Genomic DNA, 22004 nt, shown 5'->3' on the forward strand with positions numbered 1-22004 from the left:
AATATCTTTGACATGTTTTTAATAGTGGCGCGAATTATTTTAAAGGAAAGGTGTTTTTCTATGGAACACATACGCGCGCAGGCGTTCTAGGTTTGAAATCGATAACCTATCTCATGACGTCACACGATTAATACGTCGAGAGCTTCCATATTGCAAGTCGCTCGCAAGAGCCAAAATGATGGCTGCGAAGCTCATACCACTCCTGACAATAATCCTTTTATCATCGTACAGCATCAGCGCTCGTCCCCAGCATGGCTCCGAGCTAGAGACCGACTTATCAGACGAGTTTTTCAAAGAAATAAAACAGCTACTCGCCGCGAAAATCGCGCTAGGAAAGGTTTGTAAATATTAACCATGTTTACAATATCACGCGTAATTTTGTCTCGCCTCATATCCATGTTGTGTGTGTTTTAGGAGAATGAAAATTTGGTGGGTTTCGGAGAAGAAGTAGAACTGCAGCCTTCGAATCCTCCGAGGCCGAAGGAAATCGAAGGATGGCCATCTCATCCGCTGGACGTCGGGCAAATAACAGCTGTTTCGATTGACTCCAAAGGGCAGCCTATTATTTTTCACAGAGCGAACAGAGTATGGGATGAAAGGTTTGTATTATAATGATTATCTTGTATTAGATAAGATTTTAAATTATTTTGTTAATTTTAGCTTCGTAGTATATCAATAGGTGCCATATGGTGGCAATGATTGTCTTATCGATTTAAACTTGCAAGTAAACTGCTAATTGATTCAATGAAATTTTCTTATAAAGATTGAGGATGTTTTAAGTAGGTACGCGATGTTTTCTCAATAGTTATTTAAGTATCTATCTAGCTCGGAGAACATCCTAATTACGTATTACTAGGTAGGTACCTAAAATGAATTTATTAATCAACATATTATTATAAGAGCCAATAGTTAAAATTTGTCGTAATTAGTATTACAGCTTTAGCATAGTGGTCTATGCGCGGCGCGGGCGATACCTGGAGAGATGCAGGTTCGATTTCGTGTCTTAATTTTTCATAAAGATTTTTTCTATTGCTTATGTTATAATACATTTTTTCAGAAGTGTTTTCAAAATTATGTATGTTCAATACTTAGAATATTACAGTTTTAAATCTTGTGAATTATTCATTGAATAAAAAAATAGTTTATCAACATATTATCATTATTCTGATATCATGATTGAATATTAAATTACTGATTACTGGGAAATTATACCTACTGGTAGTTGTTGGAATAATATTATGAGTTATGGCATTGGTTTTTTTACTATATGTATCAACCAACGGCGAAGGGTGGAGGTAGGCTGTTAAGATCCGCCATTAATAGTGCTTTGTCAGTTATACCCACGTATTTTTCTCTTTGAAATAAGACTAAAATTTACAGATGGTGTTGGTTAGTTTTTAAAATTCTATTAAACCCTGCGGAAAGCAAGTAGATAGATAATAGATAATAGTAAAAAAAGTAAAGAATTTAAAAAAAATAATCAACAATATGTGTAATGTGTATTCTTAATCAAATGAAAACAAATAAATATGAATGAAAAAGTGTGCATAATTTTATTGCATCGCCCAAAATACACCAAAACTATTATGGTATGGTTTAGGCAGGGTTTAAATGATTTTTAAAAACTAACCGATACCATCTGTAATTTGTAGTCTTAGTTCAATAAAAACAAAAACGTGTGACTAAGAAATTTTAATGTGCGCTATTTATGACGGATCTTTGAATATGGATTCCGAAAGAAATTTTGGTTTCAACTGGGTATTAAATTAAAGTTAAAACCAAATGCCGCCTATTCGACGACGCTTGCTTGCTTGACGGTGCTGCTTTGCGGTAGGTAGCTAATCACAGTACCTTATGAAGGATCTAAGAGCAAACGTATAATAAGCTCAGAGAACAGATGTTTGCAATGGATATTGGGTGTGCGATGATTTTAGGAGATAATAAGTGAACCAAGCAACTTCTCATCAGTGAAGACTGAAGAGGTGACGTTACAACTGGCTCGACTACATACTACGGACGTCAGAAAAGAACTCCAACCTGGCTTGCCTGTTCTTCAAGCTAACCGGATTCCGTCGTCCCGGAAGGCCGCTAAATGCTATGTATAGAGTATAGGTATACGGCGGTGCTACGTGATGCAGGTATGACCTGGGATGATGCAAGAAGACTGGCGAACTACAGAGATTCTTGAAGGCCTGGTAGGAAGGTGTGGTGTCAAAATTTAAAAGTGACATGCATCTTAAATATGCGCTCATATTATATTCTATCGATTATTTATCATAATGATAATTGTCACAACTAGGATGTACGGTCTACGTTTACAATCATAGAATCCCGATTTCTGGGATGTAACTCGATCTGTTAAGCTCAAAATCTCGTGATTGAAAAAGCTGGAATATCAGGATTACCTTTCACATGAATTTCGTCTGAAATAACATAAAACTGCTAGTTTCTATTCACTTTCTGGCATATTTATTTCTAAAAGAATTTGTAACACGATATTCAAGACACTCTTGTAAATACCTATATTTACTTGGATTCATTTTAGCTCGTTCAACGAATCTCACTTCTATCAGCATTACAAAGATGGACCTATCGTCAAGGATACCATCCTGGTTTTGGAGCCAAGAACCGGATCCGTCCTATCGTCGTGGGGAAGTGACTCTTTCTTCATGCCGCATGGACTCACTGTCGACAGACACGACAATGTTTGGGTCACAGATGTGGCTATGCACCAAGTTTTTAAAGTAAGTATTTGATAATTTTACAAGACTGTATTCGGCTGCTATCGAGGATAGTTTATCATATTTATGTGTTGAGGTACCTATTATAATTGTTACAATAAGTTAACCGTCTAAACCAGCGATACTCAACCTGCAGCCGCGGGCCACATGCGGCCCTTTAAGCTTTTATGTGCGGCCCGAAACACATTTACTATCAGGAATTTCGTATATCTTGAGATTCGTTTCGACTTTGACGCACAGATAGTGACACCCGAAGAGGATTGTCATTATGGTCCACATCAGATCTGGTATAAGAGTGTTGCTATTGCACACGATTAATTTAAAAAACACCCATAATTTTTTAAATTTCAAAAATGTTTTGTAAAAAAGGGGGGTTTTATGATTTTTTTCGTCACACCAGTAGTGATGCGGCCCGCGTTACTTTACAAATATATATATTTGTCCCGAAGAAAAAAAAGGTTGAATATCACTGGTCTAAACTGTCAAAAAGTGCTATGTTTTAACAACTCCTTTTGGCTGTGTTAACTTTTAGAGTGAGATAGACAGTTTATATGGTTAACTTATTATAACAATTAACTGCCTCAATATATAAATATGATAAAGTGATAATAGTTATCACTTTAGACGTCGATAGCCGCCTTGTGTATAGAATAGACCCCAGGTGTCACTATTAATCTCCTCCAATTGCAAACCCCACAAGGCTTGATAGTCTTCTGATGCTAAATATAATATGTTATTACTTTCCAGTATTCTCCCAGTCACAAGTACCCTAAACTGGTATTAGGAGAAGCTTTCCGAGGTGGATATCCTCGGCGTGGTAGAGTCCTACTCTGCATGCCGACTGCAGTTGCAATCGCTTCAACCGGAGAGATATTCGTCGCCGATGGCTACTGCAACAATCAGATTCTGAAATTCAATGCCGCAGGAGGACTTCTGCGAGTGATGCCGCGACCACCAGAGTTCATGTCACTGCAGGTCTGTTTATTGATTACATTTAACTTGTAAACAGATAATCACGGAACACAAAAATAAAAGAGGGTTATCTTCTGTGTGTGGCTGAAAAGCGCCGGCTAGACGCTCATGCTTTACCAAAAGCTTACCTGCGCAAACAGGTTTGTATCGGGAAGCCCGTGTGTATGGACGGGGAAAATGTAGCACGCGCAAACCGAAAAGCGCTGTTGTTTGCACAAACTATAGGTACCGCGCAGGCTCTAGTCTAGTCGGCGCATAAGTGGGTATTTTTTACCTATGTAAGTAGGTTGTTTAAAAAATATGGTTGTTTTCCAAAAAATGGATATAAATTGAAATGCAATGTATTAAATAGGGCTTCAGTATGGTAATAAATCAAGGTACCCAAAAAATATAAAAGTAGGTTACCTTCTGAGTGTGGAAAAATATGTGATAAACTTAAACACATGTTAAAGAATATTTTATTTTTAATATTCATGTCTGTATCATATTGATAACCTGACAGTTATTAACTCATCAACCAAAACTGACTTCAAAGCCTGTCTGCTATGGCAAAAGCAAATACGCTTGGAAGATGAGGTCTATCAGGTGCCCAACGCAGGATCACACGCTAAAGTGCGTGTAACAACACTTTGAGCACTCCAAACCATAGATACGCAATCTGGAGACAATGACCAAAAATACTAATTATTTATAGTGCATGTGATGGCACTCTTTATTGGTTTTGTTCTGGTGGACCATGTGTAAACAATAACATACTCTTCCTGTAAATCTTAGGTACCACATGGATTGGCATTGCTGGAGCAACTGGACCTGGTTTGCGTGGCAGACAGAGAGAACATGCGAGTCGTCTGTCCGCGAGCTGGTCTCCGAGGTGCAGGTCTCGATTCTTCGCCTCCTCCGGCCACCGTCCAAGCACCGGATCTCGGAAGGGTGTTTGCTGTAGCTGCCCTGGGAGACCTGGTTTATGCTGTCAACGGACCTACTTCTCCCATCATTCCTGTACGAGGATTCACCATCGATCCACGTTCTGAGAGTATTATTGATCATTGGGAACCGGCCAAGGTAAACAATATGTTTTATTTTGGTTAATAATTGCAGATACTCCAAATCACAGTCTTTCTTTGCACTAAGCAGTTGCATCATCATGAGGCAGAAATTTCCTACTACATAATGTTTTTAAAAATCTTATGCATTATAAAGTAAAAATAATTATACTAAAAAAAAAAGAGTGCGAATACATATCCTTGCTCAGAGTTGTCAGCCGAAATATATATAATACTTGTTTATGTTAAAGATTGATAATAAGAGATTGTGGTAGATTACTTTCAATTTTGATACTGCACAATATCCAGTGACGTCCCGTGGGGGTAGGCAGATTGACCGTCGCTTGGGGGCGGCAGTTACTCGAAGGGCGGCAAATCGAGGAACATCATTTGGAGTATATAGAAATAGCTATCTAAACTTAGTAATAACGAAAATATCTTTCCATTAGAAAATTCAGCTCACTAGTTTTGTGGGTTCGCGATATCTAGTATACTTCCGTTGCCCTTCGACGTCCTTGGTGACCAAAAACGTGCACCGTGCGGATTTGCGAATACTTAGTCTGATATTTTGTTAGTATTGTATCCATACAACACATTTCTTAGATATTGGACTCATGAAAAGATGATAAAAATAATGTATAAAAAATGAGGAGGCATTTTGGCGCTGCCTAGAGGCGGCATTTTATCTTAGGACGTCACTGACAATATCACAGTCTAATTATTGAGGTTGGAAATGACTGTGGTATAGAAATACTACATCTGTTTATTTACTACATATGGGTAGGAAGAACATTAGCTAAAAGCTTAAGCTAAAGCTACTGATAGATATAACCCAGTGGCGAAGGGTGGAGGTAGGCTGTTAAGATCCGAAATAAATAGTGCACACTAAACTTTGACATACATATTTTTTTTTCACTGAACTAAGACATACCTAACTATTTGAAGACATAAATATTTTCCTTTCGAAAATTCGTCAGATGATTATTTTCCGACTACCTTTCTACAATGCATGCTTACTTTTCATTCTCTTTAATCTCGTAAGTTACTATTTCTGCCCTTGAAACATCTTTTCCTGTCATCTCGAGGCATGGTTTCCAATCCTGGTGTCCTAAAGAATTTGAATTTATATGCGCATTTCAATTACCTACGTGGTCGCAGCCATGATTTATTCTGGATCGGAATCGTTTTCTCGTCTCAAGCCTATCAGGCACCAATAGAGAGGGGTGCAAGACTAGTCAATGCGCTCCCCAAAGACGTAGACATTTTCACTGACGTGCTATTAAAATTTATTCGTAATTTTATTTTTCTGTATAAAATTGTACTTACCTGTGTTTTTTTAAATTTATATTATAATATATTATATTCTCTTCTTCTCTCTTGTGAGGGTAATATTTGTTATAATGTAAACCTCATGTTGTGAACGTCTTGAATTTAGATTTGTTATGTCCACAATGTTTTGTTTTCATAAATAAATAAAGAATACAAATTGCAGATAGTGTTGGTTAGCTTTTAAAATTTAATTAAACCCTGCGTAAACTAAGCCATAATAGATAACTGTTAAAAAATATTCATTAATCTAAAAAATATTTTAAATTATGCCATGAAATCATACAAAATTTTGGATATTTTATAGATAGAAGAATATTTTTTAACGAATATGGTTTGGTTTATATATATTTATGGAAATAATATTTATTCTTAATTCAACGAAAACAAATAAGTTGAATAAATATTACTGAGTATGCACTATTTTTGTTGGATTGCCCATATCATAGCTAAATTATTATGGTTTAGTTAGGCAGGGTTTAATTAAATTTTAAAACTATTCAGCACCATCTGCAAATTGTATTCTTAGTTCAATGATTACAAATGAGTAGCTTAGTATCAAAGTGGGCCATAAGCCATTTACAAAATTTTACAGGAGACTCACAAACATGTGTGAAAAGAGTCCGTTTTCATATAATATACCAACTTTAAACTAAAAAATCTCTATGAAAACTACCATTTTAGATACTTTTGATAGATTTTTTGAAAAGAGCATCACTTGCACTACAATAATCAATTAAAATATGAATTTAGTGGGAGGTGGCGTTCGGCCCACTTTGATACTAAGCTACTCAAATAAGTATGACTGGCAAAGTTTAGTGTGTACTATTTATATCGGATCTTAACAGGTTACCTCCAACCCTCGCCACTGATATATTATTATGTACTTTTGTTTATTATTTAGATGTTAATCTTTTAAAAAATTATAGATATGGTTTGACTGTATGCTTTATTGATGCTGCTTGTTTCAGGGCTTCACCAATCCCCACTCCATTGCGATTTCACAGAATGGATCATATATGTACGTGGCAGAGATCGGACCCAACAAGTTGTGGAAATTCGAATTAGTTATCGACAACTGATAACTAACAAATTAATAATATTATTTTACCATTTAAAACAATCTAATAAATTAAATTTCGAGACTATTAAATACCTTCACTAAAAATATTGCATATCAGTATTCATCAAAATTTTTAATAGATTCTTTTGATATAGAGTTTATGTTCATTATAATTTATAAAATCAGAAATGACTCTAATACTTAAGTGAGTTTAAAATATTTTAAAAGGTATATATTAACGAAACATTGTATTAAAACAAGTAAAAGTAGAAATCAATATAATATAGCTACACAAGTAAATTATGTATGGCAATTTTTAATACTAAATCTCACAGCCAGAGTATTTTAGTATGAATAAATTGCAAATATTCAACAGTATAGTAGAACCTCGATATAACGAACGAATGCGGGTGAGGGGTGTCCGTTAAGGCCGAAAGTCCATTATATAAAATGTATAAAAGTTTTTGATTCAACGTTAAATTAATTCTTTTCCATTTGTCCATATTTTAAGGCTAGTATTTCGACGATATGTTTGATTGTAACTTACAATTTAAACTTATTCAATGGAGTAATAAATGCGTCCATTGTCTTCGAGTCAACAAATTACACTGCTGTGAAGCTGTGTGAATTAGCGGCCGGCATTGCAAATGTCTACGAGCAGGATGGCATTATGACTCGAATTCGAGTGCGAGAGGTATGACATGATTATCATGCGTATAACATTGTTTACAAGCAGTGACACTTGGATTTAAACATGTATAACATTAACATGATATTTTTAACAATTTTCATATTTGACCAGATATTTTGTTCGTTATATCAAAGTTCTACTGTAGGTACTTTTCAAATGTGGTTTTTCTTTAAAATACAGTTGAGTACGATAAATTTCAACATTTATTTTTGATAATTTAACAAATTTTCTAAGCAATAATCACCATTTTGGGACCAGACTGTAGTATGTGAAAAATCGTAGTTTTGAGATATTTTAATCCAAAGATTTTAGTTTCTCTAAACTAAGCCATAAAACAACGGATATAGTATTTGGTAGAGGTAAAAACAATTTGGTAAACTAACAACAAAAAGGCCCGAAACTACACTGATAGAACTGGCATCTGAGAGTCTTGTAGATGGCCATGGATAAACTGTAATAAGTATTTTGCTACAGTATATATACTCCAGTGCATACTTATACTCTAGAAGTAAGACTGTATTTTTGTGAATAATTCCAGATCAAATTCAGATATGAAAGTTTTACAGTTAGATGAAGGATTGAATAGTGATATAAGAAGTATACCTAAATCAAAACTGCATTTTTTGAGATACTACAGTCTTTTTCAAGACGGCGATATTATGCAGACAGAAGAAATGTTTTTAAAATATCGTTTTCGAAATAACCATATAAAATAGAGTCCTCGATTTATAACAAGGTTTCTTTTATAAATACACCATATTAGCGTGAGGTTAGATAGTCTTGTCAAAAAATATGACGTAGTCGAATAGGCACTGAGCAAGAGAAAGCCATGCAATAGCCTTGATGGAAGTAAATTCGAGAATAGCAAACGGAACAGTAATCATATTAGACATGCCTAATTTCTGTGCACTACAAGATATCACACCTGCACATGTTCACGGTTAAATTGTTTCACTACTGTCCGACAACAAGACCTCGTCGATAACAGAAAGTTGCTGTAGTCTCATATAGAAGTCTTTTCACTGTCGTACCTGTCATGGCGGCAACGCGTGTTTAAATAACGTATCGGCTCTCTTATTTGATGCGACTCTTTTTCTTTTTTACAATAAATCAAAAATTTACTAATAATAATTCTAACATCACTCCTGATCGTTTTATACATATTTTTATTATAAAAAGCATCAACTTACGTAGATTGGTAGATCCGTATACCACGGAAGCGTAAAATGAAATGATACATTTGGGGGTGTTCCTCATTTGAAAAAGGAAATGTGATTAACTGCATAGTAGGAGCTTGCTAGATCACAGTTTTAACACGTGGACAAGAAGTTCTTGTTCAACATTAGACACATTTAGTAGGCAAGACTAATAATTGGTTATACTGTCATATTGGTTGCATGTCAAGTTGATTATTTATTGGATTCGTTGTTAGTTGAATTATTAATGAAAAATTTAATTTAAAAAACAGAAATTATGTATTATGGTTTACAAGCCGAGGAATATTTGTTATAATTTTTTGAAGATCTTTGAACAATCATTAACTTACTTAAATATGTAAAAATAAGCAATCAGACGTATCCAGTAGTGATGATACACAAATTAATTTGTTTTATTTATAATAAAGCACGTAAAACATGTAGGTACGTACATATTTTAATAATTAACGTTGAATAGTGGACTTGAACAGAGATTATACTTATGTGTATTTAACCTAAATAGTTTTGGCCTGGGTGCTCTGTAATGCACATAAATGGACCATAAAAATACGTTACATAACTTTAAAAAATTAGATAATTTTACACTCTGTGTAAAGAATCATACAAAATATTTTAATAAATAATTAATTCAAATATTAATTAATATATCTATCAATGTTATGTCTATCTACCATTGTAATGAGTAGATTTTATTCCCGAAGTAATATCAAGTAATGGATTTAAAATCAACTTAAAAAAATATTGAGGTGTAATAAAAATATTTCAATTTAGCAAAAATTTGGGAAAGCCCAAAGTAGTCAATGTTTTTTTACAAAAACAAAAAAAAATGTATGACTCCACAATAAAAAGTTATTAAATATGTATCTACATTTTCATTGTTTAAACTTCACAACATGTTTATATTTTTTCATAATATTATCAGATAACACAGGTTTAATTTATAATGTGAAATATATATGATATATATTATATGAAATTGTTTAAATAAAATATATAGCCCCATTATTTCAATGTTCATTTAAAGAATTGGTTAAAATAAACAACTGATACAAAACAAGCTTTCATCCTTTATTTTTTTTTAATAATTTAAAACACCAATCACAGTCAAATAATTTTTGTGTATAAACTTACAAAGTTTATTATTATGTATGTATGTGTTTCCATTTACAAAATAATTATTGTCTCTGTTCTGGCAGAACACACTAACTGGAGAATACTAGTTTTGAGTAATTTGACTTTGAAGTTGTTAAAATGTTTGAAATAATGGTCTATCATGTGAGTTTATTAAGTAATCTTAAAAAGGATTACTTTAAAATAAAGACTGTTTATTTATTAAGAAGGTTTCCAGACGGTAAAGTTTGAAATAAGGAATATTTTGGTACTAACTCAATATGTCATTTTTTCGAATTAGTGTTTTCTGCCAGAACAATGACGTTATGTTCCCCATATTAAAAAACTTAATATTCATCTTCAACCCTTAATTGCATGGTGTTGCCTTTCAGCAATAAACTGTAGTATTCTTTAAATTTTTTTGTGTGAATGAAATTTTATTTATAAACTTGGAGTTCTCTGCAGTGGATAAAGTTTGCTAACGAAAGAGTTATAGTTTTTATTCAAAGGTGCCACTGTTAATTTATAATAATATTAAACATTAAATGCGGTCGATTTGAAAAGTAATACATTATATAGGTACATTAGAAATTTGCCATCATGCATTTAAGGGTTAAGGCCCGTATTAGACTATAGTGCGAAATCTTTATGGTGATAGGCGGCGGCTTAGAGAACTACATCCCCTCCTCTCGCGTTTCAGTACTTTCAATACTTCAAAATCAAAAACCATAGACAAGATGCATCACGAGCGCCGCCGCCAGGTCTCATGTTAAAGATTTCACAGTCTATCAATGAACTTTGACAAAGATGTTTTATAGTATTTCATTTAAGAGCATTTTATTACAAAACATAACAGGACATATTATTATTATTACACTTAGTCCTCGACTTGCAAATTCGACTTACTTGAATTCGTACTTACGCAATTTTTTAAAATATGCTTTTTTTGCTGCAGTTTATTTCTCTGCGCTTGTGTTTACATAGAATATTATGTTACGGATCATGTAAAAAAATTGGTAGTAATACAATCTACAATAATTACCAAGAAAAGAGAAATATTAATAGAAGAAATGGAAATATAGGTTATATGGATGGAAGATGATGCAGCAACAACAAATTCCAATAAGCCTTATACTCTTGAGTCGTTTTGAAGACATAAAGTGTAAAAATGATGATAGTGTTGATACTAATACATTCATTGCAAACCACGGACAAATTTAAAAGCCGTAATAAACTACACAACATCAAAGTAACAGGTGATGCTGACGAGTTATGCAGATACAAAGGAAGCTATGAATTGTATGAAGAGACTAGCAGAAATCATAAAAATGAGGATTACCTGCCACAACAAATATTGTCAAAATGTGGACGAAACTGGGCTTATTGGAAAAAAATGCCTGATCAGTCATATTATATATCCCAACTAGAAAAATCTATGCTAGGTTTTAAGGTGTCTGCAGATAGGCTAACCCTTTTACTTGGTGGAAATACTGCTGGGGATTGCAAAATCAAACCACTTCATCAATCAATAATGTTTTCTTAAATGTATGTATGTAGGTCCATTTTATTTATACTTATCCTTTGAAACTAACACATCATTTAAAAAATTGCATGATTTTAAGTTTTATTCGTCTTACGCGATTTTTTGACTTACATGAAAATCTTCAGAACGAATTAATCACGTAAGTAAGTCGAGGACTTACTGTACACATAATTATTATACAAATGTATGTTGGTTTGTACATTTATGTTTACAGTCTTTTATTTCTATTTTTGTAATAAGGGTGGTGAGTATTATATATTTTGTGTTCTCCAATCAATAATTCTGTTGGTTAATTTCTTGCGGTTCTCCATTTTAAAACGAGCCGTAAGGCCGCCACCACTATTGTCATGATTACTGTAATTTCAATAGATCAACTGATATTTAACATTGAATTAAAGGTGACATTTGCACGATTTTTTAGAAGATACTTTTAAGATTAAAACAAAAGCAGGTTTTGAAGGCCATTATTTCTAATTTTAAAATCATTGATTTTTATACATTTCGAATTTCGAAAATTTAAGCTAGCAACACATAAAAACATTCTTTACCATAAACTTATTTAAATATATGTTTATGTAAATGGTAATGTCATCCTAATACATTTTATAAAAGTACTTTTATGAAGGACATATTTTATAAAGTATAGTAAAAAAAATTAAATATTCTTTACAAATAGTCTAATACCGGCCTAAGATCTATGGTTTTGCTGTGAACATATTAGAGGTATGTACATCTACCAGTGGCAAATTGTGGAGGTAGGCTGAAGATCCAACATAAATAGTGCACACTAATCTTTGTCAATCATACGTATTTGTTTTCATTGAACTAAGACTACAAATTGCAGATAGTGTTGGTCAGTTTTTAAAATTCAATTACACCCTGCTTAAACCAACCTAATTTTTAAATTATATAATTAGTGTGCACCATTTATGTCGGATCTCAACAGCCTATCTCCACCCTTCACAACTGACATCTAGAATTGCTGTACTGGAATATAATATATCATTAAACTCTCTTCTTGATGATCTTCATGAAGAGCACCATATCTGAAAGAAAATGTATAATCATTAAAAAATAACCTATTGTGTTAAGGCCTTATGCATAGAATATTGACATGATGCAAAATGGACTAGTTAAAACCGTTATGCATAGATTGAAAGTAGAATAACAGATAAGCAACAGGTAAGTGACAGTTTCGTAAGTGACTTAAACTCTGTCAGACAACGATGTATCATGGGAGTATTTCCATGTGAAACACTTCATTTGTTTAAATGGGAATTCCGTATTTGTTATACCTGTATTGGATACATGAATCTTTCATATCGACTGTGTTTAGGAAAAAGGGCGTAACCCTCAATTTTTTGAAAAGTGCTTTTATTAGATATTAACAATGTATACAATTAAATACACGTTCTGTAAAAATGAAGTACGGCGCAAATGCCAAATTATTATCTAAATTCAGGTTTTAATTGAGCTTTAATTAAGTTTGAATTTAAGGAAAAAAGCATAAACCCTAAATTTTAATAAATTTTCTGTAATAACTTCTTTAATTATTGGTAGATCGAAAATATATTACACCAAATCATCAATCATCATGCACCCAATGTCTGTGCATATTTTTTTTTAAATATTGAACCAAAATTATTCAAAAAAACGTTTTTTGCCCCTCCTGTAAAATTTGTTCTGTGTGGGTTACGCCCTTTTTTCCTAAACACGGTCAATATGAAATCACTCTTATCGCAATGTAGGAAGAATTATTTTTTTAGTCACAAACAAAAATGCAATGTTGATACCTAATTGAATATATTGCAATATTTAAGCGAACACAATGAATATTTGTCCCAGGAACAAATCTAACTAAGCTGCTACGTTCCAAAGCATTGAACTGACATCCTGTTCAAAATGCTAATCCGATCAGTTGTTATGTATGGCTCGGAATCCTGTTCCATGATCAAAAATATGAAAAGAGTGTTGGGCTTAGTGCTAGGCCAGAGTGAATACGCAGGCAGCGGGGCAGCAGCGGCGCGTGAAACTCAAACGTATAACCGTGTGTGAAATGCCCAAAAAAAGACTTTGTCTATGAACATTTCACACATGGTTATACGTCTGAGTTGCGCATGCCACTGCCGCCCCGCCGCCCGCTCGACCACTGTGTTCTACGAGGTGGAGATAGTACATAATGTACATGTGCATAGGATGAACGAGTTATGCGTGACAAAAAAAATTACATTTGGGAAACCGGAAAGCTAATAAAGACCTGATCAACCTTGTATAAGATGGAGGGATAATGTCGAGTCATATCTAAGATCTTGGGCATCCAAAATAGGAGGGAAACAGCTTAGGACAGTCCAGGATGGAGTCGAATGTTGGAGTAAATCAAGAGCCACATATAGTTGTAGTAACACTTTTGTGTTTCAAGCATAAATGGTTGGTTTTACGGTTAGTTTTTTCTTTCTAACATATTTTATTTCCAAATTATGACATTATACTCATTTTTACTACCCAATAATCAATTTACTTCAAATTGGACATATCGGTAATTATTTGTATTATCTTACTGAATCGTTTCCTGTACGTGATTCAGTTTTTAAACATTTTTTTCGTCTCAATATGTATGTGAAATTACCAATGACATTATTAATGGACGACGCACTCAATACAGTAGCTAGCAAGTAAATTCGCATGTATAGGTAGACGTCACGCAATTTCCATTATGCGATATCACGCATCGGGAATTTAAAGCAATATGACCTTTATTGTAATGGCGTTAGAGCAGTGTTTCAATGAGTCAATGTTCATTTGAGCGAACCCGTTCAAACCGAACCATTCGGCAGACCAACAAAAAGCTTCAGGAATTTATAGCAATATCACCTTTATTGTAATGGCGTTAGAACAGATTATGCCATTCGGCAGACCCGACAGTATAGTGAGTGTCATTTTCTTTTCCAGATGATTCGTCCATATTAATGTCATTGGAAATTACGCATAGAATATTATATTCATACTTTTTGTTAGATTTCGACCATATTTGTGAATTATTATTTTTTGGAAATAAACACCTCGAAATGATTGAAACGAACAGTATTTTTAACTTACTTATAAATATAGCCATTACAAGACCCAGCATAATCCATAGCCAACATTTCCACGCCTTACGGCTTTGTTCAGCTAATCTCTCGCGCTCACTTTCCAAAGATAACATGTTTGTATCAGAGAGTTTTGAGGATGATTTTAATGTCTGCAATGAAAAATAAAACAATGATAGAAAATCATCAGACAAACATTTATTGGAATGCCTTTTTTTTTAATGTGAAACACAGCTTTTTAGTAAGGTTAATGTTATTTACAATCGAAAGCGTGAAAAAATGTAATCCGGAGGTAGCATACTGCTACCAAGTTGAGCTAACTGACAAAATCTTCGTAAATGTTCAAATATTTCTATGCAAACGGAAAATAGCCTGGCCAGACTGCCATAATAATGTCTCAGCGATTTAATACGTAAGAGAATCAAAAAACCATACAATAGTGCATTTATTTCATCAATAATTATTAGACCAAAATTTTTGACACTTCATTTAACTTGTTTTTAAAAAAGAAACTCTGGACATTTGATAACTAAACGGAAATATATTTTGTATGTTTCAACAGAATCATATTATGTTTTATTCGTAGGAAACTATGTATATAGTAAGTTCTCTCAAAACAGTATGATTTTTTGCCATTCACTTACTCAGGTTTCAAAAATAACCAAAACCTAATTTCAACAATTAGAAAAAAAAGTGTCATTCAGATTTCATTTTTACTGTAACAAATAGACAATATTGTACTTTCCAGTGTTTTCCAAACTTATAACAGGCTAATACGCCTTCAGAGACAGATTTTACCGGCGCACCTCACAACATTTTGCCTTTAGTCATATTCAAAAAAACATTAATACATCTTTCGAGATGCCAAATAAAATGAAAAGTTAAAAGAAAATACGAAATTATAGTATTTAAGACGTACATACTTATTATTATATGGCATACGCGGTGGCCGAGCGGCTTAAGTGTCGGCTTGTAATGTCGTGGGACCCAGATTCGAATCCTGGGTTTGGCAAATACACATTTGTTTTTCAATTTGTGTTTGGAGTCAGAGTATGGACCTAACAGGTTGAGCAAGTAGCTAACATCCATTTCTCGTAAAAACAAAATCTGTTAATACAACCTCCATTCTGTGGAGGACTATGATATGATCCTCTTAGGATCGAACATGGTGAAGTAGTATTATCGTATTACGTGAACCTAAATTATAGTACATACATATAAATGTGGTACCTACTATTGGCAAAACACTATTCAAAATAAGAATTAAATTATAAAAAAAATTCAAGGTTTCAATCTTTCACATGTGTCTTGCACAAGTATGTTTTGTTTATATTACCTCCGTATCCTGTTTAATTATTTTACTAGCGAGTTGTGTTTGTTCTTTCAGATTTCTAGTTAGTAGTAACATATTTTCAGCGACTTTCTCCTGCATTTGCTGATGATATCGCAATAAGCTGTCCATGTCTTCGGTATTGTTCAAACCGGTCTTCGACGAGGGAGGTTTTGAAATATTACGATTTCTAAGGCTGTCATCATTATCTGTAAGAGAATATAATAATTAAGTATATTGTTTATTCCGGCAGACTGCAAACCGTCGAATGTGAAACTTTTAAGATGACTTATTTAGATTTTTACAAAATTGTGCCAATTAAAAAACTCAACATATACCGTTTTGTATGTAAGTAAATTATCATATTCACTCCTATGCAGAACATATGGGCCTCTACAGGGTAGCAATAGCGAGGGGTAGATGTATGCTGCTAAGATTCGACATAAAAGCACACTAAACTTTGTGAGTCATACGTATTTGTTTTCATTGAAATAAGACTACAATTTACAGATGGTGTTGGTTAGTTTTTAAAATTCAATTAAACCCTGTGAAAACCAAAACGATAATTAATAGATAACAGTCAAAATATACTTGTCTATCTATAAAATATCTAAAATTATGCAATCAAATCATAGGTAATGAATATTTTATAGATAGAATAATATTTTTTATCTATTATTGTTTGGTTACGCAGGGCTTAATTGAATTTTAAAAACTAACCAACACCATCTGTATATTGTAGTCTTATTTCAATGTAAACAAATATATATGACAAACAAAGATTAATGTGCACTATTTACGGCGGATTTTAACAGCCTATCTCCATCCTTCGCTACTGCTATGGAAGATCTGACAAAAATATTTGATACTTTTTCAGTCACATTTATTTATTTTTGTTAAATTATGAATACATATTACAGATGGTGTTGGTTAGTTTTTTAAAATTCATTATGCCCTGTCTACCCAAACTACAGTCGATAAAAAATATTCTTCCATCTAAAAAATATCTAAAATTATGTATGCTTTAATGGTATAATTTTAGATACTTTATACTATTTTTTTACTATTATCTACTATGGCTTGGATTAGGCAGGGTTTAATTAAATTTAAAAAACTAACAAACACTATCTATACATTGTAGTTTTAGTTCAATGAAAACAAGTACGCTTGACAGGGTAGAGGTAATATTTTCATACGATTTGTATGAGGAATTGTTATTAGCAAAAACCATGCATTTTTGTTAGTCATGGGACCTGCAATCCATGGCTTCGTAGGTTCGTAGATGTTGTGAATGCAAGTTCATCCCAGAAATACTCGATAACATAGCATACAATAATATTATATAATCGGATGGCATATTTTATTTAACTATATTTTTTTATCGGCATTCTATGCATTGGTATTATAGATTTTGATTCAAACACATTGTATAATTTTGAGTGAAAAACCTTCATTTTAACATTCAGTTTACCAAATGATGTAAATTAATATAATTTTATTTGACACATGGGGCCCAGAAAGTTCTGGAGTGCTGTGATAATAGGACGTAGTAAATAATGGGTGTATACAGATTTTTCCAACAACAGACCATGAGCAAGCCTCACCGCATGCCAATATTATAATAATAGATAAGCTTCAGAAATTATCATTAATCAATTTGACTATGGAAGAATCAATGAAGTTTGAAGTTTGGTTGAAGTTGTGCAAGTCGATTAACTGCAGTTGTGAAGAAGGATCATCGCCATTGAGAGATGCTCAGAAGGGATAGATAAATATTTTGGAAATTGGTCACAATTAAAATCACACATTTAATTGGTGTCGGTACATATTATGATGTAAGGTGTATAATGTTTTGACTTACTTTGACATCCTTGTGTGGCTGGTAATAACTGGTTTCATAAGTCTCATAAAGAAAATACACGTGTAGTCATTCTCACCGAGGGCTGCCGTGTCCGCTCACGAACTCAGTGATTGAGTTACGAAGAATCACGAAGAGACTCTTCACGTGACTGGGACATGACACTTCGTACCTTGGCGGCACAGCATCAAAGGTTCCGTTGCTGTGGCCAGCCTTCGCATTGACTCACCCTGCAGCGGTGCTACAAAAGCGACCTACACGCCGCAGGTCTGACATGATGGGAGGCGTGAGAGTTGGCGATGAACCAAGGGAAGTGGCACAAACTTGTGCTTGCCCTATGCCTCAACGCTGGGGTGTGACAGGGTGAAGTAGTAGTAATAGTCATTCTACGCTTTTGTTATACTGTGTATTTTTATAGTATTCAACTAAATAATAAAAATTATGAATGCGTACCATTTAAAAATAGTTCGTTTCTTAGTTCTTCTCCGTATTTTGCAGATGTTTTTTGATGGATTTCTTTAGTTGCCACATTACTTCCTGTCGTTGCGGCTCCATGAGATAGATGTAGTACAGCATCCACCTACAGAGGGAGATGAATGTTGTAAATCAAACCGAAATGGACGGTGCTATGTATTTATAAATCAAGTGACATCTCACCTAAACTATTTTATTTATTGATACCACGTCTGCCAACCAAAGAATAACAGTGAATAAAATTTAGATAATATAATGGTGTATTGCTTTCTAAAATATATTCCCAATCAGTGTGGCTATTCCCACATCAGTGCAATACAGAAAATCTCCTGATCTATAATAGTCCTTTCTGGATTGATGTTAAAAACAATGCTTTATAATAAGAAAAGTATACACATTTTTGTGAAACCTCTTAGCCGACTCTCACAACAAAACTTGTCTCACCCGCAACATGTCGAAAACGTTGATATGACGTAATCACTATTCATAAAATATACATTGTTAAATGAAGCTCCGCAGCACATGCAAATATTTTCACCCGACATGTAGCGCAGGTATAATCTCAAAATGTCGCACTTTGTCATTCGTTTTGGCTTGGCGAGTGACGTCATTGTCCTCGCAAGGCCTTGCTATACGCACATAAGAAAGTTGCATGTTGCACATTTTCAATGTACGACTGGGCTTAATACTGTAAAAGGTTATGACATTATGACCTGAGATTGCGAATCCTATTCTCTGCTTAATTGGTCGTAAGGATGTGGTGTACACAGTTCATTAATTTTTACTCTATCCACACGCATTATTCATTTCATTGTTGAGGATTCTCTAGGGTGGGTGGGTATTCTACATCCAGTAACTATTATGTGGTTTCGATATTTATAATAAAAATTACCTTTTGTACAGGGTTACTCAATTTGGTAGTGTGTATCAATCCTTTCAAAAATGTTAATCGTCTGTTGTAATCCGCTAATGTATCCTTGGAAGGTTTTCTGTGAAAATAATAGATGAAAAAATTAATTCATTCACTTATATAGAGCACTAGCATATCTAGAAAATAAGAGCGGAATGCAGAAACATTTGTCATAACTAAAATTTCCTTAGCAGAAAACACTATGCAGAAACATTGTCCTTAGTTAAGATCATTTCTATTGAAAATAATACCATATTTAAAAATTCTCATTAGGTAAATTAGGTAAATTATTTTATAATTGTTAAACGATGACAAAAATATGACAACTGCATTTCATAAATGCAATAACTATAAATACATATTAATATTTAATTATAATTCACTTATGTTTCCGTTATAAGTCATTATACGTGATTCCACAGGCACCGCAAGATATTTTTTTAACATAGTAACACTAGCGTCAAGTGTCATTCTTCACCTGGCATTTTGTATTTCTGCGGGTTGGAGTATAAAAGTAAAATAATATTCTGCAAGTACATGCCAAACGAATTAACACTATCAATATCCATATTGAGATACATTGTTAAATGAATTTGAGTGTATGGACTGTGTTATAGACATGTGAATTTATTTTGACAGCAGTTGTCAGTGGTAAATGGTAATACAGAAGGGGGCGTGTTGATAACAAAAGTAGTCTATGGTTAAGGATTCCTTAACTCTATACTCAGGATTGTCTATAGTTAAGTCATGCTTTTCGGCGACTTATCCTTAAGAACGAAATCTTAGATTGTGCATGCTGCTCTAAACCTACTACTTAGAGCTTGTCATTGTCAACTAGACACTCCGCATAAGTCAAGCGATGAAAATAAACCTGGACTGCAGCTATAACTATGGATGCTCATTTACAAGTTATTGTGACCTGGCACCCATAAATGGTTATGGAATGCACGTGGCCTGACAGTCATAATTTTATTATTAGTATCGTTAGTGTCCGTTTATGTCGTCCGCACTGTCTTGTCTTTAGACGTGCCATCCAAATATTAAAGCAAACATTGGGTGGCTCAGATGGTTGCACTATTTCGTCCACAACTCATGACAAGATTTTCGGGTAAGGTAAGTGATAGGCAGAAAGACCTTCAGTGATTGCATATCGAGTGCAAGTCTCAATATCGAATCGACGTACCTCGACAATTATTAATTTCGCAAGAAAAAAATATTTACATTGGTTGTTTTTGTAGTTCTATCAGCATTTCTTCCAGTGATTCGAGATATTTTTTTAACCTCCAATCTTTATTCGGGTCATCATTTGCCATATCCTCGCAACAATTTAAAAGTCGCTTTGCGTTAATTTCTAATCTAGAAGGCATTTTAAATATTTTCGTTTCGACACAGTTTGAAAAATTACACGTCGGTAGTAGCTGTCATCTTGACAGTTGTTTACAGGGCTGCTATACTTAAAAACCCGTAGGTTAGGTATTCCTAATACCACGACTCACGATCGTGCTTCCATCGGTAGGTATCGTTGATAATTTATTTTTATAATTGAGATTAGTGTATTGTTTACTTTCGTGGTATTCTATGATATATTTTTATTTTACGAATAAAAAATAATCGCCCTAAAAATATACTACATTATTCGAATTCGACTTTAAAGTCCTAGAGATATGCTTCAAATACACTCTATGACGATCGGTCATATATATGTCGAAAAACCCGTTTCTTATGTTGGCGTCCTGTGTCACAGGGTGTCACAGAGTGTAAATACGATGTCATAGCTCTCATACAATATGTATGTATAATATGTCGGAATGGCATAGATTTGATCATAGACACTAAAACGCTCTTAGCATATATGTGCCCGATCGTCATATAGTCTATTTGAACGTTAAGGGTTTGCTCTTTCTTCTTCGCGTGAGGTTATATTCTACTAATTTATTTTCCTTTTTCTTGTCGTTGGTCATTCCTCCCTTTTTATTTACTGGTCATACCCGCGCGTCTATTTTTTATGTAGGGAGTTTGGGACCCTTTTGTCTTCATTCTGGATTTGGCTTTCTTATTGTTTACATGTTGCGTCTGACAGTTCATTCTAACTATCAAAAATGTATCTTGAACGAACGTTAAGTGATCAGTGATTGTGGCGCAACATCTGAATGACCGTGAGGAGGATATTTTAAAAGCAATGGACACTAGACGGCGAAGCAGAACTGCTACAGGAGGAATAGTTCAACGTACGAGCGTCGATTAAGATGCTGATGTTTGAGGTATCCTCGTTACGTACCTTATTTCAGCAGGGGGACCGGCAAGGAGTGGCACAACGCCCAAAAAACAATTCTTGGCGGCCCCTACGGTCGTAGAGTTAGGTCTAAATGACAAGTTGCGTCGGTGCGACCAATCGTCATCAGCTAACCATCTGACGGAGAGGACCATCGCGGCCCTCCAGAATACGATGTTTTCCCAACGGGACAGCTTCTGGAAGGGTATGCAAGGGGTAGTGGATTGGACAACCAATCCTCAAAACATCATAACAGCGATGGGCTTGTACCAAAAAATCGAAGATGGTTTTGGGGACAACGCATAATAAAATTTGCGAGAACATGACTCAGATCCTTACCGGAAGGATACCTTCACTCGGGAGGCACT

The 22004-nt window shown here is 34.0% G+C and overlaps 2 protein-coding genes across 2 annotated transcripts; one reads left to right on the forward strand and one right to left on the reverse strand.

The window, feature by feature from the left end:
- Nucleotides 1–137: 137 nt before the first annotated feature.
- Nucleotides 138–9885, forward strand: Pal2 (Peptidyl-alpha-hydroxyglycine-alpha-amidating lyase 2). The gene is made up of 6 exons (XM_085943497.1): nucleotides 138–337; nucleotides 415–599; nucleotides 2546–2744; nucleotides 3489–3716; nucleotides 4488–4775; nucleotides 7054–9885. The coding sequence occupies exons 1-6, from the start codon at nucleotides 176–178 to the stop codon at nucleotides 7162–7164; spliced, it is 1173 nt and encodes a 390-aa protein (XP_085799623.1). The 5' UTR covers nucleotides 138–175; the 3' UTR covers nucleotides 7165–9885.
- A 217-nt stretch (nucleotides 9886–10102) lies between these two features.
- Use1 (Vesicle transport protein Use1) lies at nucleotides 10103–20816 on the reverse strand. Its single transcript, XM_085943746.1, has 6 exons — nucleotides 20586–20816; nucleotides 19347–19443; nucleotides 18434–18560; nucleotides 16129–16331; nucleotides 14803–14944; nucleotides 10103–12752 (listed from the first exon to the last, which is right to left on the reverse strand). Exons 1-6 carry the CDS (start codon nucleotides 20729–20731, stop codon nucleotides 12712–12714), a joined length of 756 nt encoding a protein of 251 aa, XP_085799872.1. The 5' UTR covers nucleotides 20732–20816; the 3' UTR covers nucleotides 10103–12711.
- Nucleotides 20817–22004: the final 1188 nt, after the last annotated feature.

Source organism: Rhyacophila brunnea, unplaced genomic scaffold (genome assembly GCF_057557595.1).
Source record: "Rhyacophila brunnea isolate RB1 unplaced genomic scaffold, BYU_Rbru_1.0 scaffold_16, whole genome shotgun sequence".
Lineage (NCBI taxonomy): Eukaryota > Metazoa > Arthropoda > Insecta > Trichoptera > Rhyacophilidae > Rhyacophila > Rhyacophila brunnea.